This window comes from Dunckerocampus dactyliophorus, chromosome 1 (assembly GCF_027744805.1).
Source record: "Dunckerocampus dactyliophorus isolate RoL2022-P2 chromosome 1, RoL_Ddac_1.1, whole genome shotgun sequence".
Taxonomy (NCBI): Eukaryota; Metazoa; Chordata; class Actinopteri; order Syngnathiformes; family Syngnathidae; genus Dunckerocampus; species Dunckerocampus dactyliophorus.
In genome coordinates, this window is record NC_072819.1 from 32,357,982 (window position 1) to 32,376,675 (window position 18,694).

Here is an 18,694-nt window from a genome sequence, read left to right on the forward strand (position 1 = left end):
TAAACTACTTCTGTGCACTTACAGATGTCTGGTGACTCATCTGATCCATCTGGACAGTCCTTCTCCCCGTCACAGCGCCAGCCTTTGGAGATACATGTCTCCTGGTCCATGCACACAAACTGCTTAGGACTGCAAGTCTTGGGGTGGTCGTCTGTTTTGGGAGCTGAAAAGAAAAAAAAAATAAGTGTGAAATGTGATGACGGGAATGCCAACACAGCATCGTGTGGATGTTTCTTAGTTAAAGAAGTAATCTTACTTGATATAGATTAGAAATTTACAGCTTCACATATCTTAGTTCTTATTGAATGGGCAATCAAATTTTTTGTGTGAAAAGAGACTCAAACAAACACACACAATTCAGGAAAAACGTTAAATTTCTAAGCAATAGTGGTGCCTTTTACTCTGGGCTTGTTTGTCGTTTCATCTCTTCTTATGGCCATCTCATTTCTTTAACATTTCTTTTTGCGGTGTTGTTCAACTTTCACCACAGAGGGTCTGTTGAATGCCACGGCACAGGTATATCCAAGAAATTAAATCGCTGTCTGGCCTGTGGGAAACTACACAAGGTGGTGCTTCTGGTCAGTAAGGAATTATTGAGGTGTACCACAGAGAAGCAGCACCACAGCAACGCTCATCATCCATCAGCAGTCTGACACTGCTGACTTGCTTCAAGTCAGTCAAGGAAAAAAAGACCTGCCTACATTAGTCAGCAGTGCAAAAAAAAAAAAAGAAGGTTCTTTGGGTTGCACTCTACGAAGACTCGCTGCTCCTGTACAGCTCGTCTGCTCACTACAAAAAGTCGTCACTCCTCTGGGCCGCTGCCTTCGGATCCATTTTAATGACTTGGAGATGTAGGTTCAATGTAGCTACTGTGCACTGTGACAAAGTCAGTACATTAAGCGTGCATTTACACTTGTAGTCCCATAATCTAGTCCGTACCAAAAATGTATATAACATACTTGGTGGTCACTTTAGTGAGGTCTGGTTTGCTTTCACACTTGTATTTTTGTCAGCAGACTAAAGGATGCTTTCAGTTAATCCTATGCTAAGTCGTGGCATGATTGGACTGTGTATGTGACATGTACAGATCATTGTCAGACAACCTGACGCACCCAAAACATCATGTCTTCCTCCAGGTCACATACACTCGTAGGACTTTCTTTTTTTTTGGCAAATTATTTTACCAGCTGAGATGCAAAAAAGATGATATAAATTGCATAAAAGGCGTGAAAAAGGTTCCCAGAAATGTGCTTCAAGGAGATGGCATTTCTGACAACTTCAGTGAACTAGAATGAACAACACAACCCCTTGGTGGAGCAAAGTTTGTTTCACTACTGCACAAAATTAATAATTAAAAGTACAGAAGCACTGAGAGCGCAGACCTCCGTCAAGCGCCATAGTTCCCCCCATATTGTGATTCACACCAAAATAGTAATCCTAAATTTGTTGGATCAGTCTTTGATATTTTGTACAACCTGTTGGAATCCTGTATGTTTTTTCCAAGTTTTGTGGAGTTATGCCAAAAATGGTCCCATCTCGCAATGTTAAAGAATCCTTTCAAAAATTCCTGGACCCAAACGGTGATCTGGATCACCCCCAGAATTTTTACATTTCTTCCATACCGCAATTCCTGAAAATTTCATCCAAATCCATTCAGAACTTTAAGTTATTTTGAACACAAACAAACAAACAGATAAACACCGGCAAATACATAACCTCTGCGCTGCGCTTGCGCTGCACTTGGTGGAGGTAAAAAAAAGACAAAAGTTTGTCATGATGCTACACAAAGCTTCTGGGAGATGAATCTGGAGCTTTTTGGCAAATCACACCAGCTGCATGTTTACACATGCAAAAATGAAGCATGAAGAGACTAGAATCTCTGGAGGGCACAATGAAATCTCAAGAATATCAAGACATTCTGCTTGGTCTCAGATGCAGGTCATTGGTCTTCCAACGAGACAATAACCCATCACATCTGAGAGAGCTAGAGCAGTGTGCTCATGAGAAGTGGGACAAAATACCTGATGCAAGAGTCTCAAGGTTGTGTAACAAAATATTCGGATGCACGTAGCCTGAGTAGAGCTATAGGGGTAAGTCACCTCAACTGTGCATGTAAACGTATGGAGTGACCCTCGGTTAATTGTCTTTCAGCAAAATCATTCAGTCTTCATCTGTCAGCAGAGATATTTGCAGTGTTCCACATCTGTTTGGCTGGAATCAACAATAAGAAAAAACAAAATGGATCCCTTTAGACTCATCTTGGGGTTTTGAGCCTGATGACATCAGATGAATGGTTCCCTTAAGTAGGCAGTTCAGAGGTGGGTGACAACCCCTGCACTTGGACTCTACAGGGGGCACATTCCCATGTTATGATTCCACAAAGTATCACTAAGGGTGTTCTGTCTTGCTTGTGCAGCAAACAGCAAGATAGTTATTACATAGGATGCAGTGTTTGGCCGTAGTGGTTGTGATCTAGGGTTGTGCTTTTACAGGCATACAGGGGACTCTATTGCCCATATTACACCTACAGTCATGGGGAAAAAATTTGACCTTAACTCTTCTTAACTCTTCTACTTCTGAAAATACCGTACATTAGGAAAATACCACAATGGACAAATTTCCGTTGGGTTTTCTGTGCAACTGTACTGCAGCAGTGTGCTGGGAAGGACAGTAGCGAAGGTCTCATTGTGATTCTCTGCAGGGACCTAGCCCTCTCTCGCCCTGGATGACTTGCCTCCCCTACGTGCTTGGCAGACAGAGAGGTATTGCGGGGAGGTGTGCACCAAATGGGGGACTGGATGTGACTTAAATCACAACAGAGCACAAAGCTTGTGTATCATTGCAGTCATGACCCTTTTTGGCTGTCCCACTCAAGAGGTTTAGATCATGGTCTTACTTTCAAGGGACACTTAAGCATGTTTACATCCAATACTGCAACTTCTGAATGGTTTGTTTAGATCAATTCAAGACAATCAGAGCACAAAATTCCCATGATACTCATATCTTGGTATCCAAAACCTTTTTTTTTTTTTTTGCGTGTCACCATGTAACTCTCTTAAACTTTATAGGTTGATAGAGCATGCGTGAGATGTCTGTGAGACAGCTGTGGATCGGTAATTGAATCAGTTTGTGCACACGCAGCCACTCCACGAAGAAACGAGTGGGAGACCTGCTAGCTATGGCCTGAGTCCAGCTGCCTGACTCCAAAGCTAAAATGAGTAAAAGCACTGCACCCCCTGACAGGTTGCTGTGTGAAGGCATTCCCCTCTCACTCCTTTGTCCCCCCCTTAGTTGTAAAGCGACTGAACCGAGCCACTTGTTACCCCATGTGTGGGTAGGAGATTGTAAATAAAACATTGTGGCTTCACACAGTGTGTGTGCACGTGTCTTTTTTAGTTTTTTGTTTTTTTTGGGGGGGGAGATACACAGGGGTTTGCTCGGTTCGATGCCTCCTTCGTCCCTGGACGGGGAGGTCCTGTTTCAGGGGTCGGGCATGGGGTGGCCCGGGGCGGGCCGGGCTCCGTTCCCTGGGGGTGGGGGGTGGCAGGGGGGACTGGCGGAGTTTGCTGGGTGGTGGGCGGCAGTCCCTCTCCTTTCATGCATTGTCAGTGACATTCGCACACCTTTATATACATGAAGACATGCACACATACAGAAATACCTGTACACTCGTACATATGCAAACTCACTGTACATAAGTACTTCCCCACATAACTCACTGAGTTAACCAGGGTGTTATTATGTTGCTGGTTTTATTACAGTGATGGTGATGTCGACAATATAATTATAATTTTTACAATTGTGTGCATTACAGTTGTCATTCTGATCACTATCATAGTTAATAATTTGATTACAACTATTACTATTAATATGTATGACTATTTCAAAGCAGTATTATCATTGTGGTTGTTGATATTATTTTGTCCTTTCCGTCATGGTCTTTATAGCCGTCACAGACATTTGCTGATGTAGTCCTGTTTGTTTCTGTTGTTTTGTTATTGTTGTCACAATTGTTGTTGTTGCTGTTGTCCTTGTCTCTCTCTTTCTTGTCCCCCTCTTATCCCCGCAATCCCCTCTCCATTTTCTTTTCTCTTCTTCTCTATCCCATCCTGCTCCGGTCCGCCCCTCCAAATTTGCATAACAACAAAACATCAAAGTCAAATAAATTCTATATAACAGGGGAAGTGTATCTCACACTTTTCCTTGGCAGAGCAAATCTGTTGAGCACGTAAGGACATTTAGATCAACAATACTATCTGCCCTGATGGCTGGACAGGACAAAAAAAAACAAAAAACAGTGTGGTTTCTAATTTTATCATCACTTAACCCAGCAGCATGGAATTTTCACAGAGGAGAGAACCTTTAAGTTTAATTAGATGTTGTGGTTGAGGAGGGATTAGCAACTGGGGGAAAGACTGGAAGCATCAGCAGAGCTTTTCTAAAGCCCACAGAAATATTTTAAACAGAAATGTGAATTCTTGATGCACCTTTATCCTCAAGCAACTTAAATGCTAAAATGCTGGCAATTTTAATTTAATCATGTTGAAATGTTAAACTATTTGAGCTCAATTTAGTAACAATAGGAAAGGAAGAAGGCATTTGTTTATTCTGTGGGGACTGACCCAATAGCAATCACCAATCCCACTGAGTCAAGGTCCACACAAGCTCCTGTAAACCACGTGAGAGTTCCACCCAGATAATACCATTTTAACTCAGGCATTTCCTGCTGAGGTTTAATGGCAACCTGAGTGCCCGGCTGCAAATAAATAAGGATTCACAAGAGGATTATTACAATTAAAACCTTTCAGAAAAATGTGAATGAAAAGGTCATGACCATAGTCAGTAAAAACAACCAATATGCTAAATTTGGATGAAGCAGACGTTCACTGTTCAGTCCCTGCAAACGGATCGCTGTTACGCACTAATGTAATATGTGACCCACGCTACCTCAAGCATCGGTTGGGAAAACATCAATGGGTTGAAATTTTCCAAATGGGGAAACATGTCCCCGACCAGCTACATGGGCCATCTTGAGTGAGCTATTCAGTCAGCTATGTTGGTGCTTTGACTATACAACAGCCTTGCTCTCTTATCTTAAAACAAACTGCTTATGCTCTCAGTAGCACTCAATGTTCCTTTCACTCTCTGTACCTGTTAATTTTATGATATGCAAATATACTTTAAGGTTGTAACACCCACCTTGTGTTCGGTCGACTGTCCGCTATGATTACAGTAGTACCTCGCATAACTTAAACCTCCTTTTTACGTAAATTCCACTGAACGTAAAGAACTTATGTAAAGTTTTTGCATAGTATTATGTAAGAAATTCCATATAACGTAAAGCGTCAAGTCGGTGCAAGTTCAGAAATTCGATTTGAATAGCTCGCACGACAGAGAGAGGGAAACATTTTCCATGACTAACAGAGTACACTCGGTGACGCCTTCTGACGCTTCACGCTCTCATTGGCTGATTATCGGGGCACCGCCTACGCTCTCATCTCGTTGGCTGATTTATACAGCGCGTACGTGAGTTTGTGTGAGAGACAGGCTTCTCCCTTCAACCTCCTTCCTCATCGTAGCCGCCCTTACACTAGTTGATTGTTTTTGTTTTTCAGTTTTATTCATTTACAGTAATCTTATTTATTACCTTATTTTATATTGGAATGTTACTCTACTATGTTTATGCTAACGTTTTCTTATATTTTCCCACCATATTTGGTGGACTTTGAATATTTTGAAGGGCCAAAGGAGTGAGTTTGGGAAGATCTTGGAACGGATTAGGCTATTTACATGTATTTTACGCTTCGTACAACGTAAAAACCCTATAAAGTAAACATTCTCGGAACGGATTATTTACGTTGTAGGGGCATCTACTGTATTTATTTATTATTGATGTGTTGTATGTTGTATCTTGTGATGTAATGTATTGTACTGTTATATATGTGTGTGTCTGTTTTGAAAGATGAGATGATACATCTCATAGGGTTTACGAAAACATATCTCAAGCCGCGTTTCTCAATTTTTTTTCTTTTATTAGAAAATAAACTCACTTAATCATGAAAAAAAACCTGCTGACCACCTACATTCTAAATGGCCCAAAACAATAGGCCCCCTATACAGTGGACTATCAGAACATGAATGGTTCGGAGATCACACATTTAAAAATCTATTTAAAATGTACCCAAAATCAAGATCAATCTTAAAACCAAGGTTGAACCGTTATGTCCTGAAGGTGGCACTTTTCTTCCCTGTCTTCTGTGGAACAGAGTTTTCATGATAATAAATCGATTTTCAGACGCACTATCTGTGCTCTAATTAAATGTTTTCTGACTTGGCCGATGACATCGATCGACCCCTATCCATCTACCACCTGACATTTTGCTTCTGAAAATCACTTACCCTACGGTAATGCTGCAATTACTAATTGCTTTACGCACTTTTGAATGAACCAGAGGCAGAGACTTCCCGGTACTGTATGTGGTTGAGGCTCAAACTGGCCAACTTGGTAGGATTCTGAATAAGATGCAAGTTGTATGCCGCGCACACTGGTGAAAGGTCTTTGGAGCGCTGTGCTGTCCAAACAGAGCACACTGAATTGCCCCCAAGCATTGTTCGTGGCAAAAAGCATTAAACATGTTTGAGCGAGCAAATGCATGAATGTACACAAAGCCACCATCTAATAGCTTACATCCTTTCTGGGAGTCTTATCTTCAAAAATCTTTCAAAAAAAAAAAAGAAAGACAGTTGTCTTTATTTTCAAGCTATATCTTCAGGTGGTATTGATTTTAATCTGGTCCGAAAATCTTGACATTTAAGAGAAGGCCTGTGGTACAGAACATGATGAGATTGTGATCCAAGCGATGGTGGCCTCCAGTCACCATCACCGGCTGGGACACAACACTGACCCACTTTCCCCCCCCAATCTGTCTCCCTCAGTATCGCAATCTCTGCGCTACAGATCCACGCAGGACATTCTGGTACCTTCTAATTGATGTCATGTGTGAAAGAAAAATAAAAGGCACACACAAGCAAAACAGATTTGCTGTTGGGTTCCAATGAAATGTTATTTTTGATTGGCTGCCCAAGCTGTAAGACAGGCATGAAGTAGGTAAAGTTAAGAGTCATAGAAACATCCACACTGGAGGAAGATCATCATCTGTGTTTGTTGTTGAAAGAGAACATATTTTAATCAAAACATCCTTCCAAGTAGGCTCTGTACAGTATTAGTTTGTTAGCTTCAAAGCCCTGACAGATGCCTCTCGCAACAAGACCAATATTATTTGTATCTACCGTATTTTCACGACCATGAGGCGCACTTAAAAGTCTTACATTTTCTCCAAAATGGACGGGGCGCCTTATGTGTGCACAGAGTTCCAAAATACTTTGATGAGCGCTCCGCTTAACTGACTGGGAGCATTTCCTGCCGACGCACTGCTTATACAGAGGAAAGGCAGACGTTAAAGGGGGAAGGGTGAGCGTGAACAGATTTACATCCCTACTTATTATTGATAAAAAAAAAAACTTTTTTCTATCTCTGATTAATTGTGATTAATTATGATTTAACTATGAACTAAATGCAATTAATGGTGATTGAATCATTTAATTGATTGACAGCTCTAGTGCAAATACAAGGATTATTTCTCAGGCGCTGTCAAAAAATGAGCAACCTCCGCACTGTACAGTATGCTGCCTGAACGCATCCTGGCCAGAAAGCGGCTATCTCTAAACAAGTTTTATGTAACAACAAACTACTCATTTTTAGACACAGCAAAATTTGTGCTGTGTTCGTTGGACAGCTGTTGAAAGGAAAGGAATGAGCTTGTGTCTTGGTCAATTTTTTGGGTAGAATTACACAGGCAGGTAGCTAAGTGTATAAGTGATACCACAGAATATATCTCTTCCTTTTCCTTTTTGGAGGAAATTAGCTCTTCCGTTCTTTCGGAAGAGGGAGAATAAACCACTACGCAGCAACATGTAATTAAACCCCCAAGGTCAAATGTAAATGTAAAGTGATGTTGCTGAACTCACTTAGGCTGGATCCCATAGCTAGACTTGTAGCTAGAAGTATGTTATGAGGAACAACATTAAGAGGAGGAGAAAGAGGGCAGATGGAAGTTGTTATTCCTGAATTTTTGTGCCGCATTAATAATTCAGATGGAAGACGGGGGGATTTTTTTTCCAAGCTGAGTCAAGGCCTTTGGGATGTATTATGGAATAAGAAAGTTGAAGTCACAAAGCATTAATACTGTATTTGTAGCAGCTGAGAATGAAGCTTATGAAGACCAACGTGGTAACATTTTCAGTGCCAACATTGGCCAAGGCCAGTCACCATCGGACAGAAGTAATCACTTAAGTTTTATGGAAGCTGAACATGAGCCAAAGAGCATAAGAACTTCAATCAGGTCATTGTTCAGTGTGCTTGACATGTTACCTTAGGGTTGGGCAAAATCCTTATCGCGATATATATTGCAGCAATAACGATATCCACTCCTGATCACAATTATATTACCAATTGAAATATTGAAAGAATTTACATTTTGCACCGTTGGATCTTAAGGCGATTCAAAGTCAAGCTTCAAAATGCAAAAAGAAGAAATGGGAGTGAGACAAAAACATGTGAGTAAGCAATTTACTGCAAGCATTAAAGTGAAATAGGCTGTTCATCAGCTGATCAGAAGTTTAAGACCATAGTTTAAAAAAAAAAAAATTAAATAGAAAAAAAATTGAAATAAAATATTCAAAAAAGGACTCAGTAATGAGTAGCTGCACCGTTCTTAATCACCTGAAAAACTGGTTTGGGCAAGCTTGATAGCAGTGTTTCCAGGAGGCCAGAAGGAATGTTGCTAAAAGGTGGTGAAGATGGCTTCACGGAGGGCATCCACTGTCTGCAACAATGTGTCCTTTTTTGTAAACGTTCCTTGCCATACAGCCCCAAATGGATTTAGACCAGGGCGAGCACGCAGGATGATCCAAAGAGTGACGTTATTCCTTTATTCCTCTGGAAGAAGTCCTTTGTCAGGCAGGCGTTGTGAAGTGCAGCGTTGTCCTGTTGCAACACCCAGTCATTACCACACAGATGAGGGCCTTCAGTCATGAGGGATACCCCTGCAACATCTCCACATCACCAGCTGCCATTTGACGCTCCTGCACAACCTGAAGCTCCATTGTTCCAAGGAAAAAGTACCCCAGATAATGATGGTGCCCCCTCCACTGTGCCTCAGGTGGGATCGCCTTTTCATGCCACTAACGTTGGAAGCCATCAGGACGGCCAAGGTTCCATTTTTCCTTATAAAGGACTTTCCTTATAAGAGACAAGGCCATTGAAGACGTTTTTTTCTAAAAGCCTTCTCTTGCAGATGCTCTCTGATGATTATTAGATTTCTCTCAGCACCAGTGACAACCTTCATTTGGGCCGAGGATATTCCCATGTCTTGACAGATAGCCAATCGTATCCTCCGGCTCAGGGCCGGTGACAATTTTTTGGGGTCTACCATTTGACTTTTTAGTTCCATAACCCTCAGGATCTTTTAAGAAGTTTAAAATGACTGTCTTACTGTGTCCAACCTCAGCAGCAATGGCGTCCCACGAGAGGCCTTGCTTATGCAGCTCAACAATCCAACCGCATTCAAAGAGAGAATGCTTTTTTGCCTTTGCTATCAAGATATAATGACAGTGGTAATAACTGACAGAAAATGACATTAAAAGCCAAAATGTGGATTCAAAGGCTGTGGTCTTAAACTTTTGATCAGCGGGTGGAAAGCCTATTTGCCCTTAATGCTTCTTTTCAATAAACTGCTTACTCAACATGTTTTTTGTCTCACTCCCATTTCTTCTTTTTGCATTTTTAAGCTCTACTTCGAACCCCCTTATAAACCCTGTTGTTTATATCAACCATTCCTCCTTTTGATCGTACATTTTGTTTTTTGTTTTTTTTTAAAAAAAAGGGGCAAATTGGATATATAGTGCAAACTGTTGATATGTCTGTGCTGTTGTACTCCCTGTGATGATCTGGTATTCTTTGCTACTTTCTGGTTTGTGAGACATTAAAATCCAGTCAGTCTATCTAATACAATAAACATTGACGGGGGATGGGTAAAAATCAATTAAACGATTCTGTTTGGTCAGTTGTGCAGAATTGATTACTGATTCATTGTTTCCTGATGCAAAAAGGAGTGCACTACTTGGCAGCAACCAGCAGAGCTGGTATTAATTCAGTCTCATCTGGTTTGCAGTCGTTAAAAAAAACACGGAATTAACTATGGGAAGTTGAGCTACCTCCATACAGATCTCCACTATGGGGTCATTCCTCCAGTACATATTATTCTACCCAATAGAACACTGACAGATAGAACGTTTAACACTCAGAAATAGACTGCCATTTTAATAAAATAATATTTAAAAAAAAATAACAATGAATCATATTTTTTTGTTAATTTTTCCTCAGTCAATCAAAGACATTTTGTTAAATGTTCTTTCTCATTTTTAATGATCGATTCTGTCAAATGTAGTCTGCATTGGTAAATAAATGCACTACAATACTTCTATTGTTACAATATTTAGCTAACTGTGTAGGTTTTGTAGGTATGCCAAAAACTGTAGCTTGCGCATGCAGTTTGAACCGACCTCTAATGTAGCGCACCACTGGCCAAGCACAATGCCTGTTACTTTAAGGAAAGTGACACTTTGCAACACAAACACACATTTCCCCTATTCTGAGCAGGTGTAAAAAGTGCACTACTAAGCGCCCGCCCATCTAGTCCATTATCATACTAACCAAAAATAGCACATGAGACAAAGTTGGCTGGGTGGTCCGCTTGTGGCATCAGGTGAGGAGTTCACAGTTAGTAATAAATGAAACTAAAGACAGCAGCCGCAAAGCCACCGCTCTCACAGCTGGCCAAGGTGTTAGGCAAATATCACAGCCCCCTGTTACATTTCAAGAACTCTGTGTGCTCTATTCAAGAGGTGCGAGGTAAATCGAATGTTCCTAAATAAAATCTGTTCAGTGGCTTATAATGCTATGTGTTTTGTGAGAATTGTTATAATGACAGGGGTGAAACAAATTCATGACAGCTCACCAAGAGAAGGACGAATGTGCATGCCAACACAAACTACTCTGTTATAGAAGACAATCTCTTCCTTTCTCGGGCTCGGGGTAAACATTGAAAACACCAATTACACCACACCCCTGCAATTGGGAATCAACAAACACTCTTTCATCTGCAGCCTCTCACACTTATAATATGTGTGCTACATTGATGCTAATTTTGTTTTTACCTTCTGGTCACAGTTGGTAAAACCTGCAATGCAGGAAGTGATTAGGTTGAAGCAGGGTATTTTTCTTTTCTTATTATTATTTTACAAAATGCAAAAGAAACCATAAAGGGACTTTGATACCACATATTTAAAAAGTTTGGTTCAGTACATGATTTGTTTTGCGTTTCCATGCGTTGGCTACACACCCATGCTTGTGGCTTCAGCGCACTGAAACCCAGTTCCGACCGCAAGGAATAACAGAACGTGACAAAGCATTTCTATGTTGTGGCCGTGCTGGACCTCCACTTTAACTCATACAGCAGGAACAGTACGACAGCGAAATTTTGTGATTTTGAAATCGTGACCTTTTCATACAGTGATATACTTTGAAACCAGTAATCACGCCTAATCTGCTGTTATGGCCCTTTTGTGCCAATTTTTTTAAAATATCTGTGTTAAAAAGGCCAGATAGCGTATTTAAACTGTGGAGCTAGAAACCCTCCAGTCTGGTGACAGGTCAACAGGAAATCTTCTGTGCAGCAATGATAATCCAAACCATGATGAGTTGAACAGAACAATACTTTTTTTTACATTTCTTTGCAAAAAGAAAAAGAGAGGGGAAAAAAAGAATTTCTGCATTACCTTCACTTGAAGCTACTTGAGCAACATTATTTGATGAATTTTTATGAGGGATGATGGCTTTTTACCAGCAGATGCTAGCAGTGTCAGTTGTGAGGGAAAGGTAAGGCCAGGTCCTATTAAAAGGGTCAGGCAAACACACTATAGGCTCCTCAGGAATTCAAAGTCTTTAGCCCCTGGCCCACATTTACACTTTTCGCCACAGGGATTCTGGCGCCCCTAAATGCCATGAGGTGTACCTTGTATGGTTTTCTATAATTATTACATTAAATCACAAAATATAACACAAAAAGGCACAATGAGCTACAATGCAAACCAGAGATGATATGACAAGCCATCAATAAGAGGACATTTCATTAACAAACACACTGACAGGCCTCCTTAGAAAGTCCTTTTGTAAAGTTATCCACTGCAGCAGCACGGTCATAAATTGTACCTTTACAAAGCTAATAAAAAGTTTAGTTTCGTTGGACGCAGTCACTTACACTTTACAGTGATGTCCTTTCAGATTTTGGCCAGACCTTTGACTTAGAGGAAAGAGGTGCAATATTAGAAGCAGCTTTCACTAGCAGCACAGTAAAGCAAAAACCCAGGCTCTCCACTTAAGTGTATGAGGATATTACACTCACTACATTTCCATGAACAAAAAAACGATCTGAATTATTGCATGAACCAGTTTGAAGCCAGCTTTTTAAAATGCATGTAAACGTGACAGATTAACAAATGCAAACTATGCAATTGGAAACCAGAAGCCTCTTACATGTACACACTTCATCACTAGATCATCTGCGTGGGTCTTCTACCGATGTGCCTTTGTGTGTCTCTATGGACGACTAATGGCACAGCCCTTAAACGGACTGTATAGCCTCGTTTACACTTGCATGTACTTTGTCCTCGCAGTGGTAGGCAATTTTGAGTGCAAATGGTGTGCCAATGGAAATTGTTCGTTAGCAGGTGTGAGGTATGTGCATGTGTGTGTGGAGCTGCATGCCAGTGCGCAAAGAAAACTTAGAAATGTTCAAAATTTGTGGCAAGCATAATTTCTGTCAACTCGTCATGAATGCAATGTGAACGCACCGCAACCTATGTGCAAACAATTCGGGCAGTGCGTTTCAAAGCATACCTCTGCGTGTCTCATTCACATGAATGGGTCAACTTTTCCACTTATCTCTTGGAGCAATTTGAGGGGGATTCTCAAATAATTTCTGTAGCGTCCTGGATTTTCCTGGTGATTTTTCTGTTAATGACTAATGATAATGCCCAAAGCAATGTCTTGTAGTCAGCAATTCCCTCTCCCGTAATATCAGTGTCTCTCTTTTTCTAGTTTATTGCCTCCTTCCTGCTCTTCGCACATTCTCTACTTGCAGCTACGAGAAAATATATACTTACCTTTCTTTATTGCATGAGCTTCTTCTCTGAAGTTCAACATCTTTTAGGTCTTTTAGGATGCAGTGTGATACAACGGGACCAAATAATGCCACGAATGCTTCACGGATACGGGAAGCGGTGGTGAGAATAATATAAATACTCATGCGGGAACAATGCATGCCGTGCATACTATTATCGTGCACTAGATGTAAACAGTACTTGACAAACTGTAAATAAGTTGTGCGGGAGCGTGGTGATTTCGTGCCAATGCGCACCATTTTCTGTCACGAATTGCATGCCGACTGCACAATTATGCGTAAACAGAACACAAACAGTATGCAAACTAGTCTTCACACTTTTCAGGCATGCCATTAATAAATAAATTGATCAATAAATGACACGTATTGCCATGGCAAATTGTGGGACAATGTGGATTATGATCGAAATAATATAAGAACACCACCACCAGCTAGCATATGTTACCAACATTAAATTCAAGAGAGAAGAACACAAAGATTGAGGGGGGCATATTTACAGCAACAAGGACACAAAAAATATTTCAAAAGCTGAAATATATCAATTTTTAAATATAGATGCTCCGATGAGGGTTTTATGCTGCCGATTCAAATATCGATCACATGGAGTAATTATACATATTTAAATTTATTTATAATGGGTGTTATTGGCCAGGGGAAAGGGGAAAGGTCAGGACCATTCCAAGGTTCCTTGACTGCCTTTTTTTTTTTCATGGGACCAAGAATTCCTGGCTGCACCCCTGCTACTGGCTATATGATATGAAAAAAGCAACAATAAAATCACCTTCATTTAGACAAAAAAAATTCGACCTACTTTTTGAAAAGAATATCGAGTCGCATGAAAAAGCGTTTCCCCCTTCTTGATTGTCACACTAACGGTAAATGTTTCAGATCAAACAAATATTAGTCCATGACAGCACAACTGAACACAAAATGCAGTTTTTAAATGAAACTGCATGCATTTGCGATAACTTGCAACTTGCCACATTGGAGGGCTTTCCGGCATGAACCGCCTGTTTAAGGTCATGCCACAGCATCTCAAGAGGATTCATGTCAGGACTTTGACTAGGCCGCTCCAAAGTCTTCATTTTGTTTTTCTTCAGCCATTTAGAGGTGGACTTCCTGGTGTGTTTTGGATCATTGTCCTGCTGCAGAACCCAAGTTGGTTTTAGCTTGAGGTCACAAACAGATGGCCGGACATTCTCCTTCACTGTTTTTTGGTGGACAGCAGAATTCATGGTTTCACAGCAAGTCTTCCAGACCCTTAAGCAGCAAAAGAGCTCCACACCATCAACCTACCACCACCATATTTTACTGTTGGTATGATGTAATTTTTTGGAAATGCGGCGTTACTTTTACGCCAGATGTAATGGGACACACACCTTCAAAAGTTCAACTTCTTGTCTCGTCAGTATTTTCCCAAAGGTCTTGGGGATCATCAAGGTGTTTTCTGGCAAAACTGAGACAAGCCTTAATGTTCTTTTTGTTCAGCAGTGGTTTTCGTCTTGGAACTCTGCCATGCAGGCCGTTTTTGCCCAGTGTCTTTCTTATTCACTGAGGAAAGTGACGACTGAAGTTGTTGTGGGGTCTTTTGTGACGTCTTGGATGAGTCGTTGCTGCGCTCTAGGGCAAATTTTAGTTGGCTGGCCAATCCTGGGAAGGTTCACCACTGTTTCATGTTTTCGCCATTTGTGGATAATGGTTCTCACTGTGGTTTGCTGGAGTCCCAATGCTTTAGAAATGGCTTTATAACTTTTTCCAGACTGATAGATCGCAATTACTTTCTTTCGGAGTGTGTGTGGGTGGGGGTCACTTTTTCACACCAAAACTTAATTTTTCCATTAAAAATTGAGTGTGTCGCTGATAAATCAGTGATGAACAACGATAATGGCAGTGGATTTTTAAAAAAAAGGATTATATACCGCTAATCGTTCTGAAACATTTTTATTGAAGTAAGAATGGAATGCCCAACAATTCAGACGTCACTGATACAACAAATAATTTGCTGCATAGCGTAAACCTTGATTTTATATAGTCAGTCAAAGCAAGCCGTTGTAAGCTATTTTGGAAATGTAACTATTTTAATGCATGTAAACGTAGTGATTGGAAAGCATAAGCCCTGTCCACACGGGAACGTGTGATTAGTAAATTGTTGCATCCAGATGGGAACAAATCAAAATACTGTACCGTTTCGACCTGAAAACATTCCCATGTGGACAGGCTCCCAGTTAACTTTTAGGCCAAAAGGATCACCAGTCAATCAAAGGGCGATTGTGAATAGGGCTGTGAGGAACGAAAATCAGCCATGTGAACCACTACCAATGGTTCAAAGCCTTACCGCTTCCAACATGGGAGGGCAAATCTTTCCAGGGGAAGTTTAGCTGAGGAATTTGGGAAAAATTCAATTGATTCCATTGAATCATTCAATTAATTCTGCTAAATTACACATATCCACATTAATTCCCATGAAATGTTTCCTTATATGGGAAATGAGATGGGCATTTTCAAAATACTGGTAGTTAACAATTGCAATCTACTTTCTTGCTGCTGAGGAAAATACTTTATAATTTGAGGGATTTCCTTCAACGGTCATGCACGACCCACAGGTCCACTGCTTGATATTACACAGCACTTTTCTGGCATCTCAGCATAAAAGACGACACCTTTCACAGCAACGACCATCACACTCTCATCATGTATTGAGCACAAGTAAAAACAGTCTGTTCAACATTGTGACTTTTTGACCTTCCTGTTGCAAATCCCCTCTCATTCATAAAATCCAGCTGTGCCCCGCAACCCCACCCACTTATGCTTAGTGGTTATCTTTTTGGTCACTGCTCCATAGACAGGTATGAGACAAAAATGACATAATCATTTCCAGCACCCTACTCCTTGTGATATAACTACATGTCAGTTTATGAATATGCCCAAGACGAATTCCTCTCACTGAGGTTTACAGTGTTTTGCTTTTCAGATGGTCCCTCCCCCTCTGAGCAGTCACATCTAAGTTGGATTAATGGTCTCCCTGTGTCCAGATGTTACATACTGATGGAGGAGGAGGGAGGAGCTTTATGACTTCTGTAACCTCAGCTATGGCTTTCACTGGGAAACGCTTCCATCTATATCTCATTTAGCTTATATAATGACACATGAGAAATGACATTAAAAAATATGCAACACTCTAATATAATGAATGGATAGGCACACTTTTCCTATCCTATGTAATCCATTATCCCAAGTTATGTGTGGTTACATGCCTATCACTGTAAAGAACTTCTCATAATTGCATTTTCATGTAACTCAGTTCATGCCTGCAAGCTGGCAGCTCAACAGGTCCACCGTGCATTGTCAGTGTGTGTGCAATGGTGCAGTTAATATCTCATTAGTCCAATCAAGGATTTGGGGCCATTAGAGAGGCTTATTTTATTGCACACTGTGCTGTCAGTGGCACCTCACAAGGGCAAACAACCACAGCACCGTCATTCATAAGGAAGCCATGCAGCTAGGGATTGGTGGATAGAAAAAGGACACACAAGGAGGCTGTGTGCGTGTGTGTGAGATTTTGGAATTGTAAATGTGCAGGCTGCCATTGGCTTCTTACCTGGTGATTTTGTGATCACCTCCCAGTCTGCTTTGCTTTACAAGGCAGGCCATTGTGTGTGTGTGTGTGTGTGTGTGTGTGTGTGTGTGTGTTTGCTGTAAAACCAGATCTAGGCCAAAATCTTCCTGTGCTAAGCTTGTTTTTGTGCACCTCTCTCAATGATGAATCGATCCTACCGTTCTAAGGAGGTTGAATGCTGCTGTGCTGTTGTGGCTATTTGTGTCTTTGTGTTACCCAGGCCTGTAGATGCTAGTTGTGTGCACAAAATAAAGTATCACAATGCTGGAGGAGCCAACAGGCGTCTTACCTACGGCTGCTGCAGCGTTCGGAGAGATGACCCCCAGGCTGAGTAGAAATCCTACATAGAGCAAGCTCATCGCCATCTCCTGAGCAATGCCGGACGGCACTGCTATTAGAAAAGGAGCAGAGGGAAACTTGGCTGGATCTCTAACGCCAAAGTAGTCCGATCGAGCGCCTCATCCGAACCCCAGCTCCAATGATTCCGGGTGCGTTCGACTGCACCCTCAGTCCCGCACGCCTTTTCTGGGAGGGGGATAAATGGAAAGCCCAGTGAGGCTAGACTAGGCGCTGCAGAAGCAGCACCGTCATGTAAATATTCTAAAGGGTGCTCAGCATTCAAACATGATGCACAGTATGGCTCTCAGAACACCATGCCACCACCACGAGCTTGCACACACACAAACACACACGCCGGCTCCCCCAACGTGCCAAACTAAAATAGAATGAGTGGCAAAAAAATCCTAAATTTTCCTCAAACGTGTCTCCTCAAACGTGCAGCCGCATGAGTGGATGGTAAATGTCCAGCTCCGAGCACCGTGGACGAGCCCGTGACGTAACGAGCTTGATTCCACAAAAAACGGGATAAGTGAGCGGCGGGTACTGTTTGCGCATGCGCCAACACACCTCCCTTTTCTCTTATTTCATGCGCTTTTTTTGTCCGTCGTGGGGGTGGAAGTGAGGAGGGGGCACTGTTTGGCCTGCCATGTTGGCTTCATCCCTGTACAGACGTGGATTGTATATACTGTCTTCCCTTAAAGCTGGATGTTTATAAGAAATCACAACAATTTAACGTTTGATTTTGTTATAATCTTCCTTAGAGTGGGGGAAAAGACATTTTCCACCTTATTTGACACTTTTGCACACTCATTGCCGCACTAATTACAAATTCAAACTCATTGAAAGCGGCTCACTGTGGAAGCTCTGCTTTTCATGACAAATAACGCCCTCTAGTGGTAAAGACGTAATTGTTCCTACTAGCCAGTTTATTAGGTACAAATACTACAGTAAGGAATGCATAACAAAACAACTTTGTAATAAATCCATTTCGTCATTCTGCATTGTGCTCTTGATACCCCTACTAACCTGCGTGTTAATCGAATGCAATATTAAATATTTTAGTACAATGTTGCTTACCAATCCGGGCAATATCTCTATTAGCAAAGACAAAATGTATATTTTATGATGCATTATTGCAAAGAAACACGATCTGAAGTTGAAGTTTGCCTCTGGCCTCATTAATTAATGTGTGTTCAGTCTGCAATAAAATGTTTCCCCTGGTTTTTGGACTTGTAAAGGACTGACCATGGTCAACCTGGAGAGTGTAAACGCTGTCTCTACAGACAGAAAATTATGATAGTCTGTAACAAAAATGCACCCATTCAATGTATTGCGTTATTAAATATGTTCAACTCTACTTGCAAACATTGTATTCCGATTAGGTTTGAGAGAAATACTAGAATATGCAGCAGTGTGTATGTATACTGTAGTAGTTTCT

General features: G+C 41.2%; 1 protein-coding gene across 5 annotated transcripts in view; it reads right to left on the reverse strand.

The window, feature by feature from the left end:
• Window positions 1-17,759, reverse strand: part of lrp1ab (low density lipoprotein receptor-related protein 1Ab) — a 114,032-nt gene extending 96,273 nt beyond the window's left edge. For 4 of the 5 annotated variants that reach the window (XM_054785893.1, XM_054785885.1, XM_054785868.1 and 1 more), the window contains exons 1-2: window positions 17,207-17,758; window positions 23-163 (exon numbers count right to left, since the gene is read on the reverse strand). In XM_054785893.1, the coding sequence (XP_054641868.1) occupies window positions 23-163; window positions 17,207-17,282 (217 nt within the window). In that variant the 5' untranslated portion in view covers window positions 17,283-17,758. Of the gene's footprint in view, window positions 1-22; window positions 164-17,206 lie in introns of all 5 variants that reach the window. The other variant, XM_054785859.1, reaches the window with a different exon arrangement.
• Window positions 17,760-18,694: the final 935 nt, after the last annotated feature.